The sequence below is a fragment of the Salminus brasiliensis genome, chromosome 14, assembly GCF_030463535.1.
Source record: "Salminus brasiliensis chromosome 14, fSalBra1.hap2, whole genome shotgun sequence".
Taxonomy (NCBI): domain Eukaryota; kingdom Metazoa; phylum Chordata; class Actinopteri; order Characiformes; family Bryconidae; genus Salminus; species Salminus brasiliensis.
In genome coordinates this window covers 7,328,602-7,355,847 of record NC_132891.1, presented here as the reverse complement: position 1 = coordinate 7,355,847, position 27,246 = coordinate 7,328,602, and the positions used below count along the sequence as shown (strand labels likewise).

The following is a 27,246-nucleotide window of genomic DNA, read 5'->3' as shown; positions in this document are numbered from 1 at the left end:
AAATTACTGTGTATCCCGGAAGTCAACAACCTCGAGTGGAGTGTTGTAGCGGTTTGCTGCTGAAAGCCAGCCCGGAGAACAGCCCATCTTCTACCCGGGTTTACTGAGTAAGTATCCCTTCATTTGTATATTTTATTCTTCATAGCAAGCCTAGTATAGTCAGCAGACTAGCTAGCTAGCTATGCTAACGTTAGTTTGAGCACCAGCTAATTTGGTGCTCGTTATTCTAGCTAGATAAAAGTTCCCTCTTTTAGTTAAAACCAACTAAAACTGGGGAAATATGCCTGTTTACTGAGTTCAGCTCATTTGCAAGACCTTAAACTACTTGAAACTAAAGTCTTGTGCTTGAATTTGATGAAAATCTGCTTGTTTTGGTTTCAGATGTGTTTGTGTGTCGTTGTAATATCCAGCACTATGTATTTATTAATCATATCTTCATTGGTTGTGCAGTCATGAGCTGACTAAACTGTCTTTTTCTTTTTTAATAGTCGTTTGAAACCCAACACTGAACCAAATGGCATCTTCAACCACTCCTCTCTGTCCCCAGAAGAAAAGCCAGAAGGAAAATACAGGGTAAATGGACTCGTTTTCATTACTTCCTAACTTGACTACATGACATGCAGTACTGTGCAAAAATTAGAATAGACAGAGCCTGAACAGTAGCTAAGTGTTTGTTAATAGTTTAATAGGAAGTAAAGTTAGTTAGGAATAAATACAAAACCTATTGGTTTACCATCACTGTATTAGTTCTACCCTCTCTAATGTTCTCCTCATGAGTCTACCATTATTCTGAGTCATCATCCAACACCTGGTTTGGTAAATCAGGGCTTAATGATGTCAAATCAGGTGAGCTGGTGATGGAATTGAGTCCAAGCGCTGGCTGTCTGAGGGCTAGTCTAGAGGGGCAAGGCATCCAGGAGAAATCTGGAACCAAGCTTTGTTCGTCAGCTTTCATCTGTTCTAATGATATCTGGAGTAATGTTGTGATGTTGTGATGTTTTGAATGATGTGCTCAGGTGCCTAAAGCATCTGCACAGTACTGTGTGTTTTCATGACATAAGATCTAGTAGTTGATCTTCATTAAAACTCTCCCTCTCAAACCAACAGGCTGTTGAAGCATCAAAAGTCGAATAAACTTTTGGACAATTTGAGGACCCATCCCCACGCTGTCCACTCGTCCAAAAGAGGATCTGAGAATCAGGACCCAAATGAATCGGCCAAGTCCCTTAAAGGAGTAAATAAACTGAAGACTGTCAGCAGGCTTCCAGTACTTGCAAAATCCCTACAGCCAGTTCTAACAGACATCTCTCAAAGTCCTGGGCTTAAGAGATGGGAAGAGAGGCCACTGCTGGTAGGTCATTCTGTTTATGTCAATCTTGCAACAAATTGCCCCTCTAGTAGGAGTGAGCGATGACAATATTTTAACACTGGCCAGCTGCATGTTTCATTATGAAGAGTTTAATTGATGGAGTGTAAAACTTGTATTATGTATGAAACAGTATTTGCAAAAAATATTGGGATGAATAATTAAAAATCAAAAATTTTAAAAACTTCAAGCAATGGCTACAAATGGCCACAAGTAACCAGCTCATTGTGTATAATGTATATTTAGGAGATATTGTTGGTGAACAATAATTGTCTTTGGTCAAAACCTGCTTTGTTTTTGCCATGTTTACTAATTTGTCTTGCAGCCATCACAACAAGTGATAATAATAGAAAATAAAATATTTGTAATATCAGCACTTCATTATTTATTACAAATAATCTGTTAAATGGACATATTTAATTCAAGTTATTTTCCATGCCCATTTAACAACCTAATTTATTATTATTATTTTTGAATCCTTTAAGATTAAACAGGCTTTTTTGTTATGATGTCTTTTAGTCGATAATCATATGTAAATGACATCTGGTCTAAATGGTTGAACGGTATTGCTTCTCATTACATAAGCAGTCCAGGCTGAAATGCTTATTCTAATGTCAGTGTGAATGGGCAGGGATTGGCAATGACATATCAGGCTGCTGTTCATTTTATGACCCTATGATGCAGCCAGTATAATGGAAAGGTATGGACCCATATCATGTTCTGATTTTCTTTTGATCACTGCAGGGAAAGGCTCAAAAGAGGAAAACGTGTACCAAGCCCGTTCCTTTCAGTTTATCTCAGTCTCGGAGCCACAGCCAGAAACGTACTGAAGCTGCTTCTGAAATGACTGGAAGTTCTGGAATACCTTTGACTACTCGCCAGACACCATCCAAGACCCTGACTGTCTCTCAACACAGAACAAAAACGCCCACTCACAATACTGCTTTAAGGAATACGCATGTCTGTCACACAAACACTGCTGCAACTATTCCTTTGAACCTAGAGGGTAAGACAAGTCCAAAGTCCAAACCTAATAGCACACAGTCTGCAATATGGGTCGTTAATGACTCCTCTATTCAAAGAGACTTGAGCTCACAGCTGGGCAGCATCACACTTGCACAATCAGAACTCACCAAGGACTCAAGTCATTCATTTAGATCTGGCGGGGTTGAGAACCGTACAGTTTCCCAGCTGAAGAACAAAGGGTGTACTCAGACTCTTCTTTCTGCTAAATGTACAACAGGTGAGTGTTTATATATTGGAAGTATAGGTGTGTGTAGTGATTTCCACATTGTAGCTGTCACACACGCATTTTGCATTTATATTTTTTATGTTTATGTATCTGAACCTAGGTTGGTCGTTACATTTGGTCCATTCACAGCTGGTATTAACATATGTTTTGTATCTACACAGTATCTGGATACAGACCGAATTCTGTTTACACTTAAATTTGTTAAATTTGTCCCCACTGTGTACAGAAGAGGTCTGATTTTACTTTCCTGCGTTAAGAAACCCTTAGACACATACTTCATTTCTGATTTACCCCCTGTAAACACTAAGACTGAACGGTTTAGAGGAAGGGGGGGGCAGCTCTATCATGAAATGTGACCGACTAGCACAACCACAAGTACGTGGGGAAGATGGAGCAAGACAAGGTACCCAGTAATTAATACTTGTATTAACGACATATTTTCGTTTGCCTGACTAAATCCGATCACAGAAAACCCGATTAGTTTACGCTTGAATTAAATGTGGGCGAGATCCATAGCTGACCCCCTTTAAATGTGGTTTGAGCGAGCCGATCACAGTCTAATCAGGGTGCGTCTTGAGGGTGTTTACACCTGGTTTTTAATGCAGACGATGCAAAGTTAAATCTGAACGTGATCCGATCATCAAAAACGCATGTTAATGCCAGGCTCATTATGTTTTTACATTTTAATGTGAATGGACCAATAGAAATGCTGCTTTTTTTCCTCCTGTAAAGTTGCTATTTTGCAGTAATTGTGGGTATTTTATGTAATGCTAGATATTTTGAAATTGAGTTACTCTAGAAATGCATAATAGTGATGGAATATTAGATACTGAATCTATATTCTAGTAGTGTTTCAGTATTTTCTCTTATTTCTATAGTAGTACTGATTGATTTCTTGTGAAACAGCGTGGAAATAGCATAAAAATGGCAACAGACAGTAACTATACTAAAGAGAAAGAACAAAAACATCTGAGTTTGTCCTATATAATGTTTATAATGGTAGTATGCTTTTCCATACCTGAGAATTTCATCCTGTAAACATTGATGTAACATGTGCTAATGCAGGGGACGCTACAGGAACTACTGTATCATTTTCCCCTGATCCATCAGCACTCTGTAGTATTTTGCAAAATAAAGGGATTGAAGTGGATGGTCCTGGAGCGACACCACGAGTGTCCACCTGCCCCACAGGGAGAGGAACCTCCATTTACTCTGTGAGTCCACTTAAAATATCTTATTGCAGATATCAGCATTGTGTGATGTTTTAATAGGTTGATACACTATTTGGTCACAACATATTAAGACACCAGCTCCTTCGTCCAAATTCAAGGGTAATTAAAAAGAGTTTATCCTGCTTTAGCTGAATGCATTAATAAGAATGGGCGTCCACAAACATTTGGATGCATAGTGTAGTGGATAACCACTACCCTCATGGGTATCAGAGTTTGGTGAATGCCAATAGAAAGTCCTGGATTGGATGTTAGAGATATATTTTGTAATGTAATATAATATTATTGAATTAGTGTTTTTTGCTTCTGTGGGACACTGTGAAGTGTTTGAGTAATTTGAGCACAGTGGCCTATGGTTTGATTCTCACTTAAGCTCACCTAAAATAAAGTCTCATTTAACAATAGCTAATATTAATGCTTTGTCGTTTTTAGATAAAACAATAAATATTGAATCTGTATCAGCAGATACATTTTCTCACTTTCTTAATCTTGGGCATATCACAAATGTATTTGTTCCCCCGCCTAAATATTCGAGGATGTGCTAGCTAGCATTTTAACTTGCAATGAATCTGAAGTATTCTCAGATTTTTGTGATTAATGCGATGAAACTTTTTAATAGATTGACACCCACTAGAAATGACAGAGATTAAATGAGATTTATAAGAGAATTCTCTTTAATGGAGTCATTTGTTTTCAACAGGCCCGACGGGTGCCTTTTAAGAAGCCCCAAACAGACGCTGCAACAACAGAGGCCGGACCCACTGGTATGTTTTCTTCATTCTGCATGTAGTTTGTTCTTGCCATGGGAATCCTACAGAACATGGATTAATATCACAGACTGTAACCTTGCACAAAGAGTAGCATAACGTAAAAAAAATGACCATTGGCCATTTCTTAAGCGTTTAATGATCATGTAATGTGTCTGTATTTTCCAGGCAATGCTGCACCATTTTCCCCTGATCCATCAGCCCTCCAGACTATTCTTCAAAATGAGGGTGTGAAGGGTGGTGGTCCTGTTGGAGCAACCCCTCGAGCGTCTACCTGCCCCTCAAGGAGAGAGACGTCTGTTTACTCTGTGAGGACACACATTATGTTATTTGAGTTTCAGTCTTGAAAGTTATACCACTATATGTCCAGATGTTAGTGGAAGATCCTATTACCTGTTTGTGAAGACGGAATTACGAGCATGCCATGTTAAAATGCTTTGTTGTCGGAGCAACATGAAAAATGGTGGCTGATTTAACATTAATAACTTGCTTCACACTAACAGATTAGTCAATTTGTAATGGATATGATAATAAATAACATTGTTATATAGCAGATTAAATGCACACAGATTACAGACTAAAATAATGTGGGTTTAAATGTACCATTAACAGCAGCTGCACTGTTAAACTGAATGTACCATGTCCAAATGTCTTCTCCCCCATGTTTAAAGCTTGAAGGTCACTTCAACTCAGGAACTCTGGTGTCAAAATGATCACAAATTTCCCACTAGAAATTACAACTTAAAGGGGTGTTTATGTGCAACTTCCAATTCAGGAACTCATATTTACCAAATTCTAATAGCATGTGAACAGAACAAAAGCCCCCAGCATCCCCTGAACTGTTTTTTCTGGAATGATGGATGGTGCTCCATCCAGTGCTTTTTGGGATGCGTTGGGGATGTGTTGGGAATGAGGTGGGGTGGTGATCATCTTCCAACATCCTGACCTCACTTGTTGCTGAATGCAGTCAAATCCTCACACCAATGCTCCAAAATCTAGTAGAAAGCCTTCCTCCCTGGACAGTAGAGACAGTTCCTCCAACAAAAGCAGGATCGGCTCTTGCTTGATTTTGGAAGAATTGTATTTTTTATCCCTAAATTGTACCTTTTTAAATCTGGATTAGAATGTCAGGTCAAGAATTTATATTAAATTAGTTATTTCTTATTTTTGATTAAAAACAAAAAGAATTTTCTTAAATGGAGTGGTTTGTTTCTGCAAGGCGCAACGAGTTCCTGTCAAGAAGCCTCAAGTGGAAGCTGTTGCAGCTGGGCAAGGACAGACTGGTATGACCTCTTCTTTACTGAGCATGCAGTTTCTTTTCTTGAAATAGAGGTACTCCTGATTCAACATTGGGGGGAAAACTGTCAAAAGAATAATGTAGTCTGACTCTAAAGAAAGAGGAAAAAAGGGCATAGACCATCAGTATTTAATTTATACCATCTTTATATAACCTTGCTTTTCTAATGTGTTTGTTCTAGGGAGTACCGTCCCCTTTTCCCCTGACCCATCAGCCCTTCGTAGCATACTCCTGAATGAGGGGATTAAAACAGGAGGTCCTGTTGGAGCAACACCTCGAGTGTCTATCTGCCCAGGGAGAGAGACGTCCATTTACTCGGTGAGGGCGCTGAAAATTCTGGGATTTGAGTTACAGCCTTGGTAGTTTAATGTTGTGAGATTTGAAAGAGATTTTTTTTTTAACGGAGTGGTTTATTTCCGAAAGGCACAACGAGTTCCTGTCAAGAAGCCACAAACGGAAGCTGTGACAGCATTGCCAGGACGGGCTGGTATGATTTTGTTTGTTGGGTGCACGGTTCTCTTATTGTAACTGCAGTACTCCTGATTCAGCACTGTGGAAAACAGTCAAAAGCATAATGTCATCTCTGCACAACGTTGCTAGACTAATGTGTTTGTTCTAGGGAGTGCTGTGTCATTTTCCCCTGACCCATCAGCCCTCCGTAGCATACTGCTGAATGAGGGGATTAAAGCGGGGGGTGCTGCTGGAGCAACACCCAGAGTGTCAGTCTGCCCCTCAGGAAGAGGGACTTCCATTTACTCTGTGAGTTTGCAAGCGGATTTATTGCCATTCATGTCTGAATAATGTGGTTCTGAAAAAAAAAAATGTAAGTATGCTACATGTCCAAATGTTTGTGGACACTCCTCCAATGACTGTAATTAGCTACGCCCATTGCTGACACATGCTACAAATGTGCATGCACACATACATACAGAGCGTGTCCTAGGGAGAAGTATTGCCAGTAAAATGGGACTATCTGGAGCAGATAAACATGAACCAATTGGCACCATACCTAATGTCAGGTGTGGGCTAGAGGGGGTATAAAGTCCCCCAGCATTGAGCTGTGGTGCAGTGGGACAGTGCTCTGTGGAATGATGGTCCTCTTATCCAATACTTTTGGGATGAGATGAAGTGGTGGTTATCCAACATTCTGACCCCACTAATGCTCTTTTCACTGGGCAGGTCCATATAGTGCTTGAGAGCGTGATAGCCAGTCAGAAAATGGAAAACAATTATTCACAAAAGTTAACTTTAAAGCAATTACTGGCTGCTGCTCAAAGGCAAACCTCTAAACCATGGCATATTAATTAACCTCAATGTGGTGAAAATTAGATTTTTCACACAACTGTTCCTGTAACATTTCAGAGTATTATTAGAATAGTTCTAAGCAAATCTTTTTCCACTCTAGGCTCAAAGAGTACCACTCAAGAAAGCTAAAGCTGAAGGCACGGCACCAGAGGCAGCACACACTGGTAAGTCTGTTTGTAGTCTAGTTGAAAAAGGGCTGATTCATACTGCAGTACTTTAGGTACTCTTCTATTGTCAGTAGATGTTTATATGGGAGTATTGAAAGGTTGGTTTGGTTGATCAGAGGAAAGTTGTCAGCTGGTGAAATTTCTTCCCTCCTAGATATTTCACTGTAGGTGGTATTATTAAATAGTGGAAGCGTTTAAGAACCACGGCAACTCTTCCACCAAGTGTCACCGATCGCTGAAGTCTCCAACACTCTGCTGACTCAATAACTGCAGAGCTCCAAACCTGCTGTTAGAGCTGCAAAGGGAGACCGATTCCATATTAATAATAACAATAACAATAAATATTTGCTTCTTTAGGTTTGCCTTGAATTTAATACAAATCCATCACCAAAAATGATTGAAAAAAAGAGGACAGGAGGTCTACGTCACAATTACACAAATTAGCCCTGTAGCTCCAATGTAAAACTCGATGTACTACATTGAGGCCAAACATGCAGATTTGCTACATTTGGTGAATGGAAAGTAGATTAGTTTCCGTGACGCTTTATAGCATTTAAGAACAGCATGTTTTAATGCATTGTACCTTGAATAATAATGAATAACAAAGACTTGATTACATGTAGCGTAAAGGGCTGTGTTTTTGTAGGACATAAGGAAGCCACTGCAACAGTAAATCAGTACTGGAATATATAATGTGTATCTTAGATTTGGAGGCCTCTGTAACAAGTTGTTCGCTGTTTCTCCATGTGTTCTTTATGACCCAATTCAGGTGCCAGCCGAACTCCCAACACAAAATGGACACCACAGCGAGTGCCCTACAGCCAGTCACAGTCTCTGGTTAGTGCTCTGCTGTATGGTGTATAAAGCTTTGTGTGCAAAAACTCTTTGTTTCCTAAAAAGTTAGAATCCTGCACACTGCGTGCTTTATTAATAACATTGTCTGCAAAGCATATTAAGTTGTTGGGAAATTCTGTTTAATAGATTATTTTTGTGTGTGTGTGTGTGTGTGTGTGTGTGTGTGTGTGTGTGTGTGTGTGTGTGTGTGTGTGTGTGTGTGTGTGTGTGTGTGTGTGTGTGTGTGTGTGTGTGTGTGTGTGTGTGTGTGTGTGTATCATTTATCATTTATCCTTTTCTTTGTCTATGCTGATTGGCTGTATTTAAGGCAAGTTAAATAGCAAATGCTTAAATTGAAATCACTGTTTTAATAAAATGTGTTTATACATGTGTATGTTTTCAGAGGAAGCTTATCTCTGCACGTAAGGCAGCTCTTTTTAATGCATCTCCTGGGTTGAGAGAAACCCAGTCCTCCAGCTCGGACAGTTCTGCTCAGCAGGAAGTAAGGGTCGTTTATGAAGTTTGACCTTCATTTACACTGTTAAGGAAGTAAACGGGCATTAAAACTAGCTAACGTGGAAATGTGAATCCATGGCAGGAGGATGTGGTTCAGAAGTTATTTCAAGAGGAACCAGAGCAGCAGGAGAATGAGCAGATGGAGGAAGAAGGAGATGAAGCTACACTGGGTTCGTCATTGGAGCATCACCAAACTGTAAGATTAATTCTGTTGATTACTGTATGAGTTTAATACCATGTGCTAAATACTAACAGTGATCAACCTGATTCACTTTACTTACTTTTTGATCTCTTGTTTCTCGTAGGCTGAACCTCATTTGAAGCCAAGGACCACAGACGCGGACACAAGCCATTGCCATTTAGATAACGAAAACAAGATCCCAGCAGTTCAGCCCTTCATCCAGGCTCCACACAGGCAGTCCGTCATAGTTTTCTCGTCTGGTCAGCGGCTGTTTGGACCAGACCCGACTCAGGACAGTTCGCAGATCTCTGAGAATGCAGGGCAACTCCAGCCATGTTTATCCAGCTCAGCTCCAACTCTGGCACAGAGCACAGCCCCCGTACAAATGGTCCAGTTCAGCAGATCACAGCGTGCACTAAACTCTGACACAAGTGAACGAATGAGCCCCAGTAAACAATGTAAGACAAAAGGTAAATCCGAAATCTTTCTTTTTCACTTTAACCCTTTAAAGTTACTGAATGGACACATGCTAAAGCTTAATAATTATTAATTATTATTATTATTATTATTATTATTATTATTATTATTATTATTAAGTTACGCTTATTTATTTACAAAAACCTCATATCTCAAAAAAGGTCAATTCACAGGTGAAGGGGAAAAACTGCTGTAAAAAGATTTTATTACAAGGCATTTTGAAGCAAAAGGGCCAAAATTCTATAGTTTTCTTATGTGTTTGATATTTTTTGTTCTCTTATACTTGATTTGCTTTATAAAACACAAAGAGTTGCAGTTGATTTGAATATTGCTGTTTCCAACCTCTTGTCAACTACCCAAGTTGTTACTGTGCCTTTCTGGTGGAATTATGTACACCAATCAGCCATAACATTAGCACCACCAGCCTAATACTGAGTAGATCCCCTGTGTGTAGCCACAACAGCTCTGACCCATTGGGGCGTGGACTCCACAAGACCTCTGAAGGTGTCCTGTGGTATCTGGCACCAAGGCTTTAGCAGCAAATCTTTTTAGGTTCTGTCAGTTGTGAGGTGGGGCCTCCATGGATCCTATCAGTGAGGTCAATCATTCAAACTGCGATGTATCTTTCTTGGACTGCTTTTGCTAAGTACTGACCACGGCATACCAGAAAAATCCCACTAGACCTGGCTGATATTTTAGAGATATGCTGACCCAGTCGTCACATTTGTCTCAGATTCTTATGTTTGCCCACATTTCCTGCTTTTAACACATCACCTTCCAGAACTGACTGTTCACTTGCTACCTAATATATCCAACCCTTGACAAACTTCACCTGTTAGTGGTGCTTCTCTTAAGGTTGATCAGTGTAAAAGTGGTTGTTTCAAAATGTTCAAAATGGGTGTTGGGTTCTGCAGCCTAGCTTCTGTTTATGCAGAACAGTTTTAATGCTTTTCCATGATGTCTGCCCTTTAAGCAGAAACCCATTTCTTCTACATTAACGTTTGGCTGCATTTACGCGTTGTACTCCACAGTTTCGCTTCCTAATTTCAGTCCTCATCTTGTTCTAGTGGACAATTTAAGTGTGGTCTACTATGTACCAGTGTTCATCAGTATGTTTCTGTGTGTGCATATGTTAATGGGTCTCACGGCAGCTTCTAGCCTCAGCCTAGCAGTGTGTGCTCTAAGACGGCGTCTGCCAGCCCTGGAGGAGGTGTTTCTGGATGATGAGTGTGCTACATACACTTCCTGCCAGCAGTTGTGGCCAGCACAGCCCCGCTGTAGCAACCCTGTGGCCTCCATACTCCTCTATCAGGATTCCATCGTGAGTGACCGCTCTCTGTTACTGTCCAGCTCATTTGGGAACAAATCTAATGGCAAGTTGACTTATTGGACATTTTCTGTTGTGTTTTTCTTTCTTCTTCTCTACAGTGCTTTGTGCCAATTGGGATGGTGTCTCCAAGCCTTAGCCCTGTTCCCCTCCTTTCCTCACCAATAAGATGATGGCTGAACATCAAGATTCAGAAAAATGAAAATATAAATATTTCCCCCTTTTTTTTTTTTTTTTTTTTTTTTTTTTCCTTTCACCCATGTCAATTTAAAGTTCAACCTTTAAGGTTCAAGTCTTTCTCGGTTTTACCTTGTTCTATTTCATAGATTTAGTCTGGTGTTCCTCCAACAGCAAACTCTGATCATACACAGGTCATTAAGTGAAATATTCAGGCGCTATTTAAAAGCATATTGAGATATGGTGTGACTGTGTTCACAACAAAAATCCAGCCACTATGGATTGTGTGTGAACAGCAGTAAATAATGTATGGGGAGCATTTCTTACAGATCATTTAATAGAGAAAATATTTTAGTGTTAATAAAGTTTAGAATGATAGATATTAGGCTGATGTTGCTAACAAACACTAAACTTGGGCTTTTACCAATCTGCTCTTTAACTAAATGCACAAAAATCACTCAACCAGCTCAAACTGCAGCAATTTTGAGTAAGTGTCCAGTTTTAGCTTGCATGTTTAAATAAGGTCTGTTCACACCATTTCAGTAAGTTTACATAGTTTTGACAGATTTCTGGCACGTATTTACAGCGATAAGATCGGTGATCGTCTAAGTCTAAGGACTAAAGAGCTGTATAATGCTCATGTATGCCAAAAAATTTATCAACCTTTTGATTCAATATTTTAACTTTGTTGTGTCTATCCACAATTTATAGTCTTGACCGGTATTTCTCAAGTCATTGCTCTGTGATCCCCAGTCTAGATTTTTGCTCTGTCCCTTTGTATTGCAAGTTGGGTTGCAGCTGTTTGAGGTGTCCCTGTGTCCCTGTTTGAGAATTGCTGCTCTAGACAACCTCACACTGCTCTGTTGTATACAGATCACCCGTAGTGGTTGTATTTTTCTTATTCACATGTTTCCTAACGTTGGCCCACAAGGTTTTTAAATAGTCCCTGAATTTCCACTTATACCGTAATGCATTTGTAGTTTGTTGATGTGTTTGAAGCACCACAAAAGCCCATCAGGAGAACCTGAGATGGCTCAGGGTGCTAACTGCACACAGTAAAGTATTTATTTGCTGGTTAAAGGGCTCATTTACAAGCTGTAAAAGCAAAGCTAAGTATCACAATAACACCAACAAAATATTGCGCAGCCTTGTTTTTACAGTTTCTTAAATGTGTGCCCTGTGGTTGTCAAAAAGCCAGAAAAATTATGGGAGGAGCAGACCCCAGTTGAAGTGACGCCAGGCTGAATCTGTGGTGTAGAAGTAATACATAGATACGTAGAAGTGCCCATATGATTCTGATTCGCTCAACCAGCTTTTCAATGCCGGCATATACCAGACAGTATTATCAGTAGTAGTGTTTTACTATAACCCTGTTCATGTAGAATTACTCCTATGGGAGCTTGTAAAATATTGATTACTAAGGACCTATTTACAGATATGCTGGTCCATAATGTTGCACACACTGGACTTGTATATTGGTCTTCCAGATGAGACTCTCTGTGTTTTCACAATGATGTTTGCAGGATCACTTTCTATATGTATTTATAACTGAACACTAAAGTTTGATCACGGTCTGACTGAAAGGCCACTCATCATGTGTGCAGAGGAAGATAGAAATTCAGTTTGAGTAAGCTGGATTAGCTGTTTCTTGGTTGTAAAACTAATTTCATGATCAGTGCCGATTGTTACTGTTTGTCTATACTTAATAATAAATGTATATAAAGGCTGTGCTCTGAGCTTTTCATCTGTTACCTGAACTCACCAGTTTACGTTCACACTTTGCGATTCTGTATGTATGCTAACACTCTGTGCTGCGGACAGTTAGTGTGTCTGTAAAAGATCAACAGTTCAACAGATTAAGTTTTCTCATTACTTGTACTAAGGCTTTACATGTTCTTCAATGATTTATAGTGCACAAGGTTTAGGGTCTGAACTGATCACGGTCACTGGTTGTAGCTGTTGACAGTACTTCTTTACAGAGACTAGACAAGCTGTGTGTGTGCATTTAGCTACTTTAATTTGCAAATGCATTTACTAGAAGGGGTGTCCACAAACATTGGGACATACAGTGTAGTTGTCGTGCCTTTGGTTTTGCTGGTGCCATTGTCCGCAGAAGTGCAGAATAAATTTGGCGAGCCAAGAAGCTAATGGGTGCTAGGCTAAAAGCCAACCCATGGGTGCCCCACAGCTCACAGCCATGAAAAATGTGCAGTTTGGAGGAGCACAGGCGACATCCGTGGAAAAAACGCCCCTTGGGCATAGCGCTGCAAGTTTTGTCTAAAAGCTAGCTGATCCCCAGCTGATCTGGTACTTTATTTTTCTGTCACCACAGCAATGACAGCAACAAGACTCAGGAATAATTACAAACATAAAAACATACATTTTTGTTACAGTGCTAAAAACAGTGCTAGGCTATGCTATATGGCTCCTATGAGCTGTTGCGGTGCTGTAAACCAGCCAATCCAAGAAGAGCTCATCAGTCTTTTCAGGAGTCCTCTGAAAAATCAGCATGTTTCATGCTGAGGCACAATAACAGGGTTGTTAATAGGTTTGTAAAACCACATTTGCCATTTTCACCCCAACCAAAGTCTAATACTTACTATTTATACATCAAAAAGCAACTTAAAATATTCAGCAAATGTGGCACCTACAAATAATACACTCCCACTCCCAGAAAACCAACCACTTACAAATGACCTTACAATGACTGGGTCCCAACAAGTCCTATATTTGACCTATGTTAGTTATTTGTTAATGCACATTTGACTTATTTTCATGAGAATAAAAATCCAATATTGTAAATTTCAGACATGTTCAGTTTTACTAGCGGGATTTTAACCAATGCTGTTAAATCTGTAGAGCTTATTCTACGATATATCGGTCAGAGTATTAGTAATGTTAACTTCACTCAGGTTCAGGAGGCATTTCAGTGGACCCCCTGCTTAAACACACCCTCTTCAACAACTCTGACAGGGCTAATGAGCTGATTAGTTGAATCAGGTGTGTTGGGAGCACTAAAATGTGCAGGGCAGGTTGCCTCCATAGCCAGGGTTACTGTTCTAGAGCTACACTATATAGCTGGTTCAGCTGGGTTTAAAAATGAGTAGTTCACTGTTGGGGGAATATTAGCAACATTATCAACACTGTCCTTAAAGACAAACTGCATGGATTTTTCACATTCTGCATAATTAAATCAGTATGGTTTGGTGTGAAATGCTGGTGGCAGGAATCCAAAAACTGAAAGGTTTAATGCTTCTAAACCCTGTAACATAGAAAACCTGTGTTAAATGGGTCTGAATGTGGTTTCTTAGACTCATTGTGATTCTCCCACTATTGCTGTTCAGAATGGCATAAAAAACACACATGTAGGTTCACTTTTGGCTAGCATAACTATATTTTTACAATCCCTGGTCTAGTATCATAGTGTAAAGAACTCTGATGTTCTCTAAAGTGCAGTCTAAAGGTAGACAGCACCGACCTTTACTGAAGTGTGTAGCGGTGGGTCACGTCTTCAAACCACTTGACTTTAAATGCGTTGATTTATTCAGCAATAGAGGTTAACAGTGGAAGCTGTTGGAAGTGGTGATGTCCAACTTATATTTAGTCCTACAGGAGGGAGGGTGTATGTTTGTGTGTTTAGGGGGAGGTGGGTGGGAGCGGGACAGCTCTCCTATAAAACCTTCCCCCCTTGTAACCCCCTGTTTTGAGAGACTTCTGGGGGGGAAACAGCACTCCTTCATCCCTCTTTTCACCTTCCCTTTGCCACTAGGCGTTTTGGGGCACTTTTGAATATGTCGCATACGGCCACTGCAGGAGTTGACCCCACCAAGTTGGGGATTGGACGGGCCATCGCTGTCCTGACATCAGGAGGTGATGCTCAAGGTAAGCAGAAAGGTTGGAGTACTGAAATGGGCTACAGACGCTATTATCAGTGGGTTTAATCAGGGCCATGGTTTGCTTTAAGTAGTCGGCTTGAGTGACACTGTGGTGGTCCTTAAAGGGCGTCCAAGGAAAGCAGAAGAAGCAAGCTAAATTTGGACCCCGGTCTTCTGTCTTAGATGTTAGCAGTAGAGTTTTTACAGTGTAACATGCAGGGTGTTGTATTTGCATTAATTACACTAAACATGAGGCATTAAATTGGCTGGATTTCAGTGCATATATTATTTATCCATCTCTACTTTTCATGCTGCATCAGGAACATATAATGAAGACTCCAAACAGTCCCAGAAGATCTGTAGAGGTTTGCTTTACTGCTTATTGAACGTCCCCTGTGTCCTGCAAGGGGACTATGTCTTGAGCAACACTTGGCCTTGGTCATGCTCTCAGGAGTTGTTTTTTGATCAGCTTGTCTCTGTTTCACTCCAATGTTCATATAACCTTTAGCTTTAGCCGTTAGCCCCTCTTGTCTTGTGCCTCAGTGTCTCTGTGATGTTGAGCTTATTTTAGCTCCAGTGACCTTTTTTCGGAATGACATGAAGTTGTAGATAGGAACAGCAACGGCTCCACAGCTGTTCCGTTCTGAAATTAGAGACACTCCATTGCCTCCAACACAACGGAGGCCATGCATCCTGGCCTTTCCAGAAGAGCTGCAGAAGATGCAAGAGCAGGATTAAGTGACCTCAGGAGTTGCCCACAGAAATTCTGGACCCTGATTAAAGACTTATATAGTGTTTGTGTCAAATGTCAAGTGCATGTCTCTCCGGGTTTATCACATGATGGGTTGTTTTCGTATTCTGTATGACTGATTACAAAATGCTGTTGATTGTGACTATTTTTATACAGACTTCAGGCGATCTGTTTATGCAGACTGTCCTCTACGCCACTCTTACTGTTATTCACTATTAATCACTACTATTCAGTAACTACACAGAAAACACTACAGTTTGTTATTCTCAAGTGATCGTGACAGTTGGGAGTTGGAGGTGAGGTGGGGTAAGGTGGGGTCGTGATCATCAAACATTCTGATCTCACTAGCACTTATGTAGAATGCCATCATATCCTCACAGCACTGCTCCAAATTCTAGTAGAAAGCCTTCCCTGGACAGTAGAGACAGTGTCAGTTTTTTATTAACACCCTTGATTTCAGAAGAAACAGTGCAGTGCAAGAAATTAGCTGGTGTCCCAATACTTTTGCCCATATAGTGTATTTCTGTCTGTTTCAGGAATGAATGCTGCAGTGAGGGCCACAGTCAGAGTTGGCCTGTACACAGGAGCCAAAGTCTTCTTCGTTCATGAGGTCAAGAGACCACACACCCTTATAGACATTATGTAACTGGAACAGGCAGTGATGTTGGTGTTGTGTTCATGAGATAACTAGCAGTGTCATTCTGACCTCTGTTGTCGTACTGATGCATGCAGGGCTACCAGGGTCTGGTTGATGGGGGAGATAATATTCGTCCAGCTACCTGGGAGAGTGTGTCTATGATGCTCCAGCTGGTGAGTACTTGTTCTCTCCTATGGGAAAAGTATGCACAGTGTAATTATCCGTATAGGGAAGTATTTTTGCATAATTTATTGTTAAATATTTCTTTAGATGTTACGTTACAATGGTGTAGGACATTTTCTACAACAGTTAGTTCCAACCACGCAAGCTCTAATCGTGGTCGGAAGCTCTAATAAAGCATGTTTTTTTCACTCCGCTGAACGCTGTTGATATAAATCATATACGGATTTAAGAAGTAAAGTAAATGCCCTGAGCATTTAACTGCAGGCTGTGCAGCGAGTGAGTAGAGTGAGGAGAGTTCACTACAGTGATGTACCAACAAGCTGTTTATTTAATACTGCTCTAAAATCCTTACATATGATTATTGTCCTTATAAGAAGCAAGCTTTGTCATCTCTTGCTATCTGGGTTAGGGAGGCACGGTGATAGGCAGCGCCCGCTGCAAGGATTTCCAGACCCGCGAGGGCAGAATAAAGGCTGCTTACAACCTGGTCAAAAGGGGCATTACCAACCTGTGTGTGATCGGTGGAGATGGGAGTTTGACTGGTGCTAACCAGTTCCGTACAGAGTGGAGTGGGTTGCTGGGAGATCTGGTCAGCAAAGGTGAGTCATCAGAGCCCCTTCTTCATACACTGTGGAGTAACTTTAGCTTCTGCCCTTCCTACAGGTTCTTGTCCATGGTAACCCCAACATCAGTGTGATGTTGGCTGGCACAGGCCTCCGCAAGCCAGTACATCAGAGCTCCTCACCCTCCCAGGGTCAGGAGCATTACATGTGATGGGGTGGAGAGTTTTAAAGAATGGGTTGTGTAATGGGCTATATGAAATTGGGGAGGGAAATAGCTGGAACTGGATCAGGAGAAAAGATGTTTGGGTAGTAGTGAGGGCAGTAAGCTGTAGAACTAGAGTCTCTAGGTTAGTGGGCACAGAGCAGCGCTATCTAGAACATGTTTTGTTGTTTTTCAGGCAAGATCACAGGAGACGAAGCCAAGTCAGCATCACATCTGAACATTGTCGGCATGGTGGGATCCATCGACAACGACTTCTGCGGTACAGACATGACCATCGGCACAGACTCTGCTCTCCACCGCATCATGGAGGTGGTGGACAGCATCACCACCACAGCCCAGAGGTCAGCAGTGGCATAAGAGCAAGCTACATTTACTTTCACTGGCCAGGTCCTGCTCTTGCTTTAGCTTAGTATGACCAACATATGAATCGTATGCCTAAGGCTGTGTTGAAATGATTTGAAGAGCACTACAGCAGAAGCATACACTTCCCATCAAATGTTTGGGGACATTCGAGTTCCTTTAGGGTTTAATGTGTGTTTTTTATAAACGTAGAACTGTGTGCGAATTCGTTGGGTATGTTTAGCTTTGATACTCCGCTTCAGTTCAGGTGTCCTTCTTGGTATAAAGAACAGGCTTTGCATATTTGATTTGACTGCTTTCTGTTCCAAACTGGACATATGGAAAATCTTACTGATCAGTTTGAGTACTGATGATTGCTGACATTGCAGGCCAGACTTCCAAGGTTGGTTTAATTTCCATTAGCTTAGTTTTTGCGAGATGGCAAGATTAGGCAGCGTGATTTGAGAAGCAGGCTAAGGAATTAAAGGTCACCGGTTCAAGCACCCTCAACATTCATAGCTGGAGTGCCCTGAAGCAAGGCCTCTCACTCCCAGTCGCTCCCCGGGTGCTGAGGTGGCTCCCACCTCTCTGGGTGTGTATCCTTGCTGCCCATAATTTTGTGTGTGTGTGTGTGTGTTTACTGCCACTGTTCAGTGCAGATCTAAACAGCTTTCTGGTTAATATATCATTGCAAATCTGCAAAGCAAACTCTCGGTGGGCAGCATGTGCTTATCTGACCTGTCCTTCTTAATAAACAATAAAATCTTAAAGCCAGTTTTTAGCTCCTGATGTTTTTTTCCTCTTTGGCCTCATTCACAGCCACCAGCGTGCCTTCATCCTGGAGGTCATGGGGAGGCATTGTGGGTAAGAATAAAGATTCAACACATTGCTCACTGTTAATCCTTCTCAAATTACAGTGCAAATATGCATTCTGAATACCTTCACGTGTGTATGTGTGTTTTTCAGTTACCTGGCCCTGGTCACTGCACTGGCGTGTGGCGCTGACTGGGTGTTCATTCCTGAGATGCCCCCTGATGATGGCTGGGAGGAACACTTGTGCAGGAGGCTGATGGAGGTATCTAGTCAGTGCACACACACACACCATTGGATTTTAGAATGCCCTAGTTAACCTATTGTAGCTAAAGAATTAATACGTTCCTCAGGACAAAAGTATTGGGACAACTGCTTATTCATTGTTTCTTCCTAAATCAAGGGTATTAAAAGTAGTTTATTATCCTGCTTTTGTTGGAGTAACTGTCTCTACTGTCCAGGGAAGGCTTTCTACTAGGTTTTGGAGCTCTGCCGTGAGGATTTGATGGCATTTAGCGCAAGAATGTTAGGTTATGTGAGGTCAGGATGTTAGTAGATCACAAATCTAACTCATACCCATGTCCCCAACTCATCCCAAAAAATCTGGAGCACCGTCATTCCAGAGAACACAGTTCCACTGCTACACAGCTTAATGCTGGCTGGGGCTTTATATCCCCTCTAGCCCACACCTGCAATTAGGCATAGTGCAATACTTCTCTACAGGGACTAGATAAGCTCTGTATCAGGATTGGGTGCAGCGTTTAAGTAGAAGAATGCATCCATTAAAAAGATTTGTCCACAAACATATGGACATATTGTGTCCATATAGCGTACATTCTGTTGACATGGCATTACTGGGCTGGGTGTTTTGGGATTGTTTCAGTATCCTTAAAATATTTTATCATATCATTCAACATAATCTTCCCTGTCCTGTAACATGTGTTGCTATTTTCGGCATTGTGTCTTTTCTCAGACCAGAAACAGGGGGTCTAGACTGAATGTCATTATCGTGGCTGAGGGAGCAATGGGCAGAGATGGCAAACCCATTACTTGTGATCAGATTAAAGAGGTAAGTGATTAAATAAAAGATATATTGTTGTTCTCATTAAATATCATATAATACCTTGTCATGTGTGTGAATTTTGTTTGCATTCGCCTTGTTTCCATTTACAGTTAGTAGGTAAGAGACTGGGGTATGACACTCGTGCCACAATCCTGGGCCATGTGCAGCGGGGGGGAACCCCTTCAGCCTTCGACAGGATACTGGTGGGTCTCTTTCCTATCATTTATCATGTTGATGCTCCACTGACTGTAATAGGGAGAATGCCATCTCTGACTTTAAAGCAATACTACATATCCTGCAACCCCCCTAAATTCCTTGTTTATTCTCTTTGTCACCAGGGCAGCAGGATGGGTGTGGAGGCTGTGATGGCTCTCCTGGAGGCCTCTCCTGACACACCAGCGTGTGTGGTCAGTCTGTCAGGGAACCAGGCGGTCAGACTGCCGCTGATGGAATGTGTGCAAGTGGTGCGTATCTCTGCATGTGTTTCACAACATCACTCTGCAGACCTGTTCTCCCTCAGTGGGCTGTTGTAATGAATAGCAACCTTCCTCATCTCTCCTGCAGACCAAGGATGTCACCGTGGCTATGAAAGAGGGCAGATATGACGATGCGGTGAAACTCCGAGGAAAGTATGTGTTCTAATTCAGCTCTGAACCTTGTTGATTTTTTTTTCAGGGGACTATCCAGGCTGCTGTATTTTGGAATGGTTTGGACAAATAATGTAAATATTGAAGTTTCACAACAACGTTGAGCTTTATTTTGGCTTTATAACACAAGAAATGCCTCCCTACCTGGGGTAAGAAGCAGCCGTGGTGAATTTAGGTCCACTTTATGGCTTCCAGGTGTCCAACGCTATTCCTGGACAGCTAACTTTTCTCAGACCTTGGATCGACCCCACCTGATCCCACTAGTTACTGCCTTCAGAAGTCATGAGCTACGTTTCTAAGCCTAGGCTGCAGCTGTGGTAGAGCGGGTCCTTGGTAGGACTGTCCTATGAAGACTTGGCAGTCAATTGGTTGCACAGATGAAACAGTCTAATGTCAACAGAGAGGTCCTGCCCCTTTTGCCTTTTTTTCACCTTGTATTGTATACGTGCAGAGAACTGTGGGTAACCAAGGATGGGGAAGGATACATCTGGTGGCATTCTCGAAATTGCTCTGAACGTGGGCTGCATTTCTAAGCTGTATATGAAGGGTCCCTCACTTTGGGTCAGCCTTCTGTGACTGCAGTCTACCTCGCCTGCAGCCTAGCAGCTCTGGAGTGGCTGAATGGGAGGTGTTGGGTGTGTTTTGGAGCTGAAACTGCAGGAAGTTAGGTCTCCAGGAGGAGGGTTGGAGACCACTGAACCACTCAATTTATTATTCATTATTTGTATATAGTCATTTACAATGTTAATGAAATAAAATCCTTCTAAATAATGACACAACAATGTCTCCCTATCCAGGAGCTTTGAGAACAACTGGAACACATACAAGCTGCTGGCTCATGTACATCTTTCAGAAGTCAAAGTAAGAAGCTCAGATTTTAGCATTTCACTCATCAATTAAATCAGCTCTGCAATACATCCACCCACTGTCTGTCTGTCTGTCTGTCTGTCTATCTCTCTCTATATCTCTCTATCTCTCTCTCTCAGAGTAACATTAATGTGGCTGTCCTGAACGTGGGGGCTCCTTGTGCAGGCATGAATGCAGCTGTGCGAGCTGCGGTCAGAATCGGTATCATCCAGGGCCACAGCATGCTGGCTGTGCACGACGGCTTTGAGGGTTTAGCCCAGGGAAAGGTCAGCACCCTTCTCTTGGGGAAGAAACTGTTCCCAGGCATTTTGACATGTGAAATGATGTTAAATCCAGTCAATATATCCAATATTTTACATTTTATTATGTATATTTAATCATCTCCCAATATAATAAGACACGTTGACTCGATCAAACTACTTAAAACAAGTGGAAAACCATCTAGAAACAGAATGAATGATAAAAATATTCAGATAACAATTTCTTAATGTGAAATATTTGATATATTGACAAAGGTTTTTACTTTTCAGCATATTATTATTGTTTGTGTAGTATCAGAACTTGCACCAGATATGTGTCAGTACAGTTCATCTGATTCTGTCTTTAGATTGAACCTATCACTTGGAACAGTGTTGGCGGCTGGACAGGAAAAGGGGGTTCCGTTTTGGGCACCAAAAGGTATCATGCATTCTTCAGTAAGGGTGGGCAATATGGCAAACATCCCTACAGTGTGTGGTACATGCAGTTGTGCAGCATTCTAGAAATACTGACAATACCCTACAATATCCAACAACATCTGACATGATCACTGACCATTGATTGATCCTTCACTGTTTCTAGTTTGAGGAGTTCTCTGATATCCTTCTTTCTGTTTGTAGGGTCCTTCCAGCAAAGCACCTAGAGGAGATAAGTCTGAACATTGCCAAGTACAACATTCATGCTCTGGTCATTATAGGAGGTTTTGAGGTATGTGCCCTCCTGGTGATTGCATCTGTCTGTGGATACTGTTTTCTTTGTAGGACTTTGTTAAATTATTTTTTTAATTGCCCTCCCACAGGCATTTTCAGGTGGCCTGGAGCTTGTCCAGGCCAGACAGAGGTATGAGGAATTGTGTATCCCCATGGTGGTCATACCTGCTACTGTCTCCAATAACGTACCTGGCTCAGACTTTAGCATTGGAGCTGATACTGCCCTGAACACCATCACATCGGTTGGAGCACACACACACACACACACACACACACACACACACACACACACACACACACACACAGAGCACAAAAAGTACATATAGATACACAATATAGTGCTATATGTGCAATGAGTGAAAGTGTTGGGGTGCCCACATTCCCCACCAATTTTGACATCAGCTTGAGGAGCAGCAGCTTTCCTCTATTCATATTCATATTACTTTTCTTTTGCTGATGTTGCTACATTTACCTGATATGTAATAAACAAAATCTATAAACACAGAAAACTCAACAAAATATTTTGTTGTGTTGTGTTAAACCAAACACACTAATAGAAGTATAGTTCTCATATCACTTGTGTTTTCCATATGTAAGCTTATCTCACGGATGCACCATTGTTACAACATGTGGCAATGTGTTTTTACCCACATAACATGCCTATGTGAGGATTGTGTGGGTAGCCCAACTAGGAACCAGAAGGTTTTGTTCATAGGTTCCATGTTGGCCCTAAATATGGATGCCCACCAGGTTCAGTGATGGAAACCATAGACCAGGAGGGGTTAAATATGGGCCCCATCTGGGCCTAAATGGGACCCATGTGATATTAGGGTGGTCTGTAGTGATGGGGCCTATTTGGGAAGCCCAACTAGCCTAGTAACAATACATGTACAAACTCACTCTGAACCCATGGCCACCTGAAATACACCTAACCCACGTTCCACCCATGTAAGCCCCACATGAGCATGTTGGCTGGGTAACTGCAAGCACAAACTCGCACACATATACCCCTATGTCTCGCACATATTTATGAAGCCAGGTTTTTACTTGGTGGCGGTATTTGTGTCCCTACTCTCTCCTTCATTTCGGTGTGTGTGTTTGTGTGTGTGTAGACCTGTGACAGGATCAAGCAGTCAGCTGCAGGCACTAAGCGGCGTGTGTTCATCATTGAGACTATGGGCGGTTACTGTGGATACCTGGCCACCATGTCTGGCCTCGCTGCAGGTGCGGACGCTGCATACATCTTTGAGGATAAATTCGGCATTCATGATTTAGAGGTGAATATATTCAAACGTATAAGTGTGGAGTTATCTGTGTGTAATCCGGCGGATTCACAATTTGATTTTATTTCCTTTCTGCCATCAGGCAAATGTAGAGCATCTGGTACAGAAAATGAAGACCACAGTTAAGAGAGGCCTGATTCTTAGGTTGGTGTTTAGCAAAAGTACTCATTAAAGGGTAACATAAAGTAAAATATATATTTTTAATGTATTTTTTTATATTATATTATACATTTTAAAAAGTGCTGTTCTTGCTTCTTGTAGTACAAATGGTCAATATTGAAGCTAAAATCTATATTAGTTTAAAATATGTTAGTAAATCTGCATTTTGTTTTATTGTGTAAACATGAATTATTGGTAAATGAATGCAAGACATTTAAATGCCCTTTAAATCCTTTCTTCTTTTGTAGGAATGAGAACTGTAATTCCAACTATACCACTGACTTCATCTTCAACCTGTACTCAGAGGAAGGAAAGGGCATCTTTGACTGCCGCAAGAATGTCTTAGGACACATGCAGCAGGTCAGTGATCAAGAACTCCAAATACACCACCACTATTAAGATTAAACTCACAGCGTACATTCTATCACAAAGGCTTTTTATGTTTTTAGTAGACGCTGATTTGCACTATGCGTCTGATTTGTACTAGGGTGGTACTCCAACCCCATTTGACAGGAACTTTGCCACAAAGATGGGGGCGAAGTCTGTTCTCTGGTTAACTGAGAAGCTGAAGGAGTGTTACAGACATGGTGAGAGTAACAGCGTTGATATCTCTATGATAATCCTATATATCCTGTACATCATATATGGTATGTGCACACTGTCCCTTTCCCTAGTTTTGACTACAACATCACAATATCTGTGCAGGGCGTATTTTTGCCAACAGTCCAGACTCTGCGTGTGTGTTGGGCATGCGGAAGAGAGGGCTGATGTTCCAACCCTTGGCCGAGCTCAAGGAGCAGACCGATTTTGAGTAAGAATTTGCATTTCAGTACCAGTCACGCATATAGTACCGGTTAAAAGTCTGATCCAGAGCAACCTGCATGGAAGTGCTATAATTAGAAAAACTGACTTTATACTCAATGGCGATATTATAACCCTACCTCACAATACAAGCCAAATAATGAGCTCAAGGACTGTGGTTCAACGGTTTTCCATACACCCCAGATGTAGGTCATCAGCCAAGATATTTGGTGTGCATGAGCTGCAAGGTTAACATCACTAAACAGCAGTGAAAATCAGCTGTCCCTTCAATGAGGTTGCATGGACTTGACCATGTAGGTTACAGAGCCCTGTAAATGAAACTTCATGTAGCATGTTGAGTGAGATTCCCACTTCCACACATAATCCAAGTCGTGGAATACTGTCACTAGATTACTTCTTGAATTAGTTTGCATTTGTAAGCATTATAAATGTGTTACATCACATTTTTCAATTCAAAAACTCTTTTATTTAATTTACTGTAAATAGAAGCGACAAAAAATGCTAATGCTAAGATGAAAAGACACATGGTGGCTCTATGGCCCTGCGTTCAGTGAAGTTGTGTGGAGAGATGAGTGTAAGCATTTACTTACAAAAACATTTGGAGGAAAATTGAAATTCTAGTGATTGTTCACTACATTAGCATCACAGCTCTAGTTAAAACCTAAAGAATAAAATAAGTGGAAAAAGTGGGAAATTGTAGATGTGATAATTGCATGTTTTAATTGCTTTAATAGTGAATTGTAAAATTACACAATCTACAATATTTACTCTTTTATTCTTTTTTCCATTCATATTTCTCTCTCTCTCTCTCGCTCTCGCTCTCGCTCTCTCTCCTCTATAGACACCGTATTCCATTGACTCAGTGGTGGCTGAAGTTAAGACCCATTCTGAAGATCTTGGCCAAGTACAAGATCAACCTGGACACCTCGGAGCATGCTCAGATGGAGCACATTATCAGCAAGAGAGGTCCGGTCGCCCCGTCTGGAAAAATTTAAATTTAAAGTAAATTGTGGCCTGAGAAGGGTGAAGGGGTTAATGTGGAAACCTGACCGCACATCCAGTCCCTCTCAGGTCGATCGTCTGTCCTGTTCATTGTCCTCATTCTGTTGCTCCTTTCCTTTATTGACCTTTCATTTGGTTGTTTTCTCTCATTGGACTCTATAATAAACCCTGAACCTGTTATCAGCAGTTACCACTATATATTGAAATCAGTTCTAAAATAAACTAAAGTTCCTAAATCAGAAGTATCTTTGTGTTTTATTTGGTTATTTCAGTTTGTGAGCTGATCTCAGCTGAGACACAGGACGAAGGGAAAGGTAGAATTGCAGTATTTGTAGCTGTGTGAGACTCTTATTACTGTATATATGTAAAGATTATTATTATTCAGTAATTACATGGAAAATAATGCAGACTGGTCGAGCCATTCCAGGCCTTTTATGGTTGTGTAGTTATGGTTTCCAATACATTAAGAACATAGAGGGGTATTTCACAAAGATGGCTCCTAGATAAATGAAGCCAAATAACCCAAGCCCGCTTCTCTAAACATTAGTCCTCGGTTGCCCAGTTTGCATATGCCAGGTTTAGGAAGTGCACAAGCACAGAAAGAGTAAGGGGTCTTGCTCAGTGAAAGATCAATAGACTGGTGTATTGAACCCACAATCATATGAGCAATAACCAAGTGTTCTAACTTTTCAGCCGCCAGTGTCCACCCCCACAGTTTAATGCTTCATATAACAGCAGCTTTATACCAAATGACAGTCCCAAATATATGAAAAGCACAAATAAGGGCTCTGAGTGGCCCAGCAGACTAAGGTGCTGCCATTATGTCCGAAAGTGCCCTGCTTCAAATCCATCAGCAGCCGGAGCCTGAAAGAACACAATTGGCCTTGCTCTCTCCAGGTGGGTAGATGTCTCTCTCTCTCTCTCTCTCTCTCTCTCTCTCTCTCTCTCTCTCTCTCTCTCTCTCTCCCCACATCACTTCAAGTGTGATGCTGGCTGATATGGGCATCTGCTAGTCAATGCATCAGAGCTGGGTACCGGTGCTTTCCTCTGGGCTCTTTGGTTGCCCGATGATCGGTGCGGTTCAAAAGCAGGCGGTGGCTGGTTACGGATGTGTCAGAGGAGGCATGTTTCAGTCCTCAGGCTCCCTGTGTCTGGAACATTACATGTGATACGGGGAGAGCATTAACAAGAGAGCTGGGTAATTGGCAATTTAAAATTGGAAAAGAAAAGCACAAATAAACTTTTATATGTTGATATAATGTATTTTAAATATAGCTAGCAATGGTTTAGGACATGTGGTGCCACCTAAAGATAGCACTAGCTATCAAAGTTACATTTACATCCATGGCATTTAGCTGAAGCTCTTATTTAGAGTAACTTAGAGTAGGAGAAGGATGCCTGAATTACAGAGGTGAGCTAGTGCAGGGTTAGGAGTCCTGCCCAAGGACTCTTATTGGTGTAGAGCAGCAAAGTTACCCAGACCAGGAATCAAACCCACAGCTTTCCACATAGTGTGGTAGTTTACTGGCAGCTAGTGGTGGTATCCATTGTGCCACACCAACCGCACCATTTTACAACCACACCATATTACAATGCAATTATGGTTCATGTAAGGTTTATTAATATATAATGCTTAAATTGAAAGTAATTGTTGAACAAAGACATTTTGTTTGTTAATTATAAACAGACACCCACCATGCCCACTGAGTTGAATATGCCAGTCATGTGGAAGAGTGCTGATTCTTGAGTTTAAAGGAACTGAAACCTAAACTGCTTATAAAAATAAAAACAATATAGTGTAGTAAATATAAACAATCAAATATTAAGACTTAATACAAACACACTTCTTTTTTCCTTTCCTTTACTTATATCTCTCACTCTGGGTTCCTCTGTTTTTCTCTATAAAAGAAATGCAAAACTGAGCGTGTCCGAGCACAGAAGGACAGTCAGTGCTGGGTGTGCCTTGACTATTCTACCATATCAAGCTGTTATACCTTTGCCTGCACAAAAGGGAACTTAAAGTTTTGATTCAACATTAGGTTGCAAGTGCTTTGTGCCGCTCTATTTTTCGTCAGGAACTACTTTCATAAATGGTTATTTTTTATTTTACTAAAACTAAATTAACTAAACTTGACTGAATTGACTCTTGTTTCTGGGCG

The 27,246-nt window shown here is 41.2% G+C and overlaps 2 protein-coding genes across 3 annotated transcripts; both read left to right on the top strand.

Annotated features, from left to right (window-relative positions):
• Positions 1–59: 59 nt before the first annotated feature.
• On the top strand, positions 60–10,932 carry troap (trophinin associated protein). Its single transcript, XM_072696454.1, has 18 exons — positions 60–107; positions 489–573; positions 1,108–1,351; positions 2,111–2,609; positions 3,684–3,832; positions 4,548–4,611; positions 4,783–4,922; positions 5,834–5,897; positions 6,093–6,229; positions 6,335–6,398; positions 6,531–6,670; positions 7,317–7,380; positions 8,153–8,220; positions 8,621–8,719; positions 8,816–8,929; positions 9,039–9,384; positions 10,543–10,712; positions 10,820–10,932. Exons 2-18 carry the CDS (start codon positions 515–517, stop codon positions 10,889–10,891), a joined length of 2,493 nt encoding a protein of 830 aa, XP_072552555.1. The 5' UTR covers positions 60–107; positions 489–514; the 3' UTR covers positions 10,892–10,932.
• A 3,704-nt stretch (positions 10,933–14,636) lies between these two features.
• Positions 14,637–25,248, top strand: pfkma (phosphofructokinase, muscle a). 2 transcript variants are annotated; one of them, XM_072696453.1, is made up of 22 exons: positions 14,637–14,777; positions 16,058–16,131; positions 16,254–16,331; positions 16,751–16,940; positions 17,303–17,468; positions 18,286–18,330; positions 18,433–18,541; positions 19,250–19,345; positions 19,450–19,542; positions 19,678–19,803; positions 19,904–19,968; positions 20,784–20,841; positions 20,973–21,119; positions 21,461–21,531; positions 21,732–21,819; positions 21,911–22,063; positions 22,934–23,098; positions 23,187–23,248; positions 23,512–23,623; positions 23,751–23,850; positions 23,969–24,074; positions 24,927–25,248. In XM_072696453.1, exons 1-22 carry the CDS (start codon positions 14,687–14,689, stop codon positions 25,078–25,080), a joined length of 2,349 nt encoding a protein of 782 aa, XP_072552554.1. In that variant the 5' UTR covers positions 14,637–14,686; the 3' UTR covers positions 25,081–25,248. The 2 variants fall into 2 exon arrangements, with proteins under 2 accessions (XP_072552554.1, XP_072552553.1); XM_072696452.1 differs by having other exon boundaries at positions 20,784–20,847.
• Positions 25,249–27,246: the final 1,998 nt, after the last annotated feature.

Coding starts and splice junctions, on each gene's coding strand:
- pfkma (XM_072696452.1), top strand. CDS start 14,687: ATGTCGCATACGGCCACTGCAGGAGTTGACCCCACCAAGTTGGGGATT. Junction 16,941..17,302: donor GGGAGATCTGGTCAGCAAAG/GTGAGTCATCAG, acceptor GTTGTTTTTCAG/GCAAGATCACAGGAGACGAA. Junction 19,969..20,783: donor GCGGTGAAACTCCGAGGAAA/GTATGTGTTCTA, acceptor CTCCCTATCCAG/GAGCTTTGAGAACAACTGGA.
- troap (XM_072696454.1), top strand. CDS start 515: ATGGCATCTTCAACCACTCCTCTCTGTCCCCAGAAGAAAAGCCAGAAG. Junction 2,610..3,683: donor TTCTGCTAAATGTACAACAG/GTGAGTGTTTAT, acceptor GTGCTAATGCAG/GGGACGCTACAGGAACTACT. Junction 6,399..6,530: donor AGCATTGCCAGGACGGGCTG/GTATGATTTTGT, acceptor TGTTTGTTCTAG/GGAGTGCTGTGTCATTTTCC.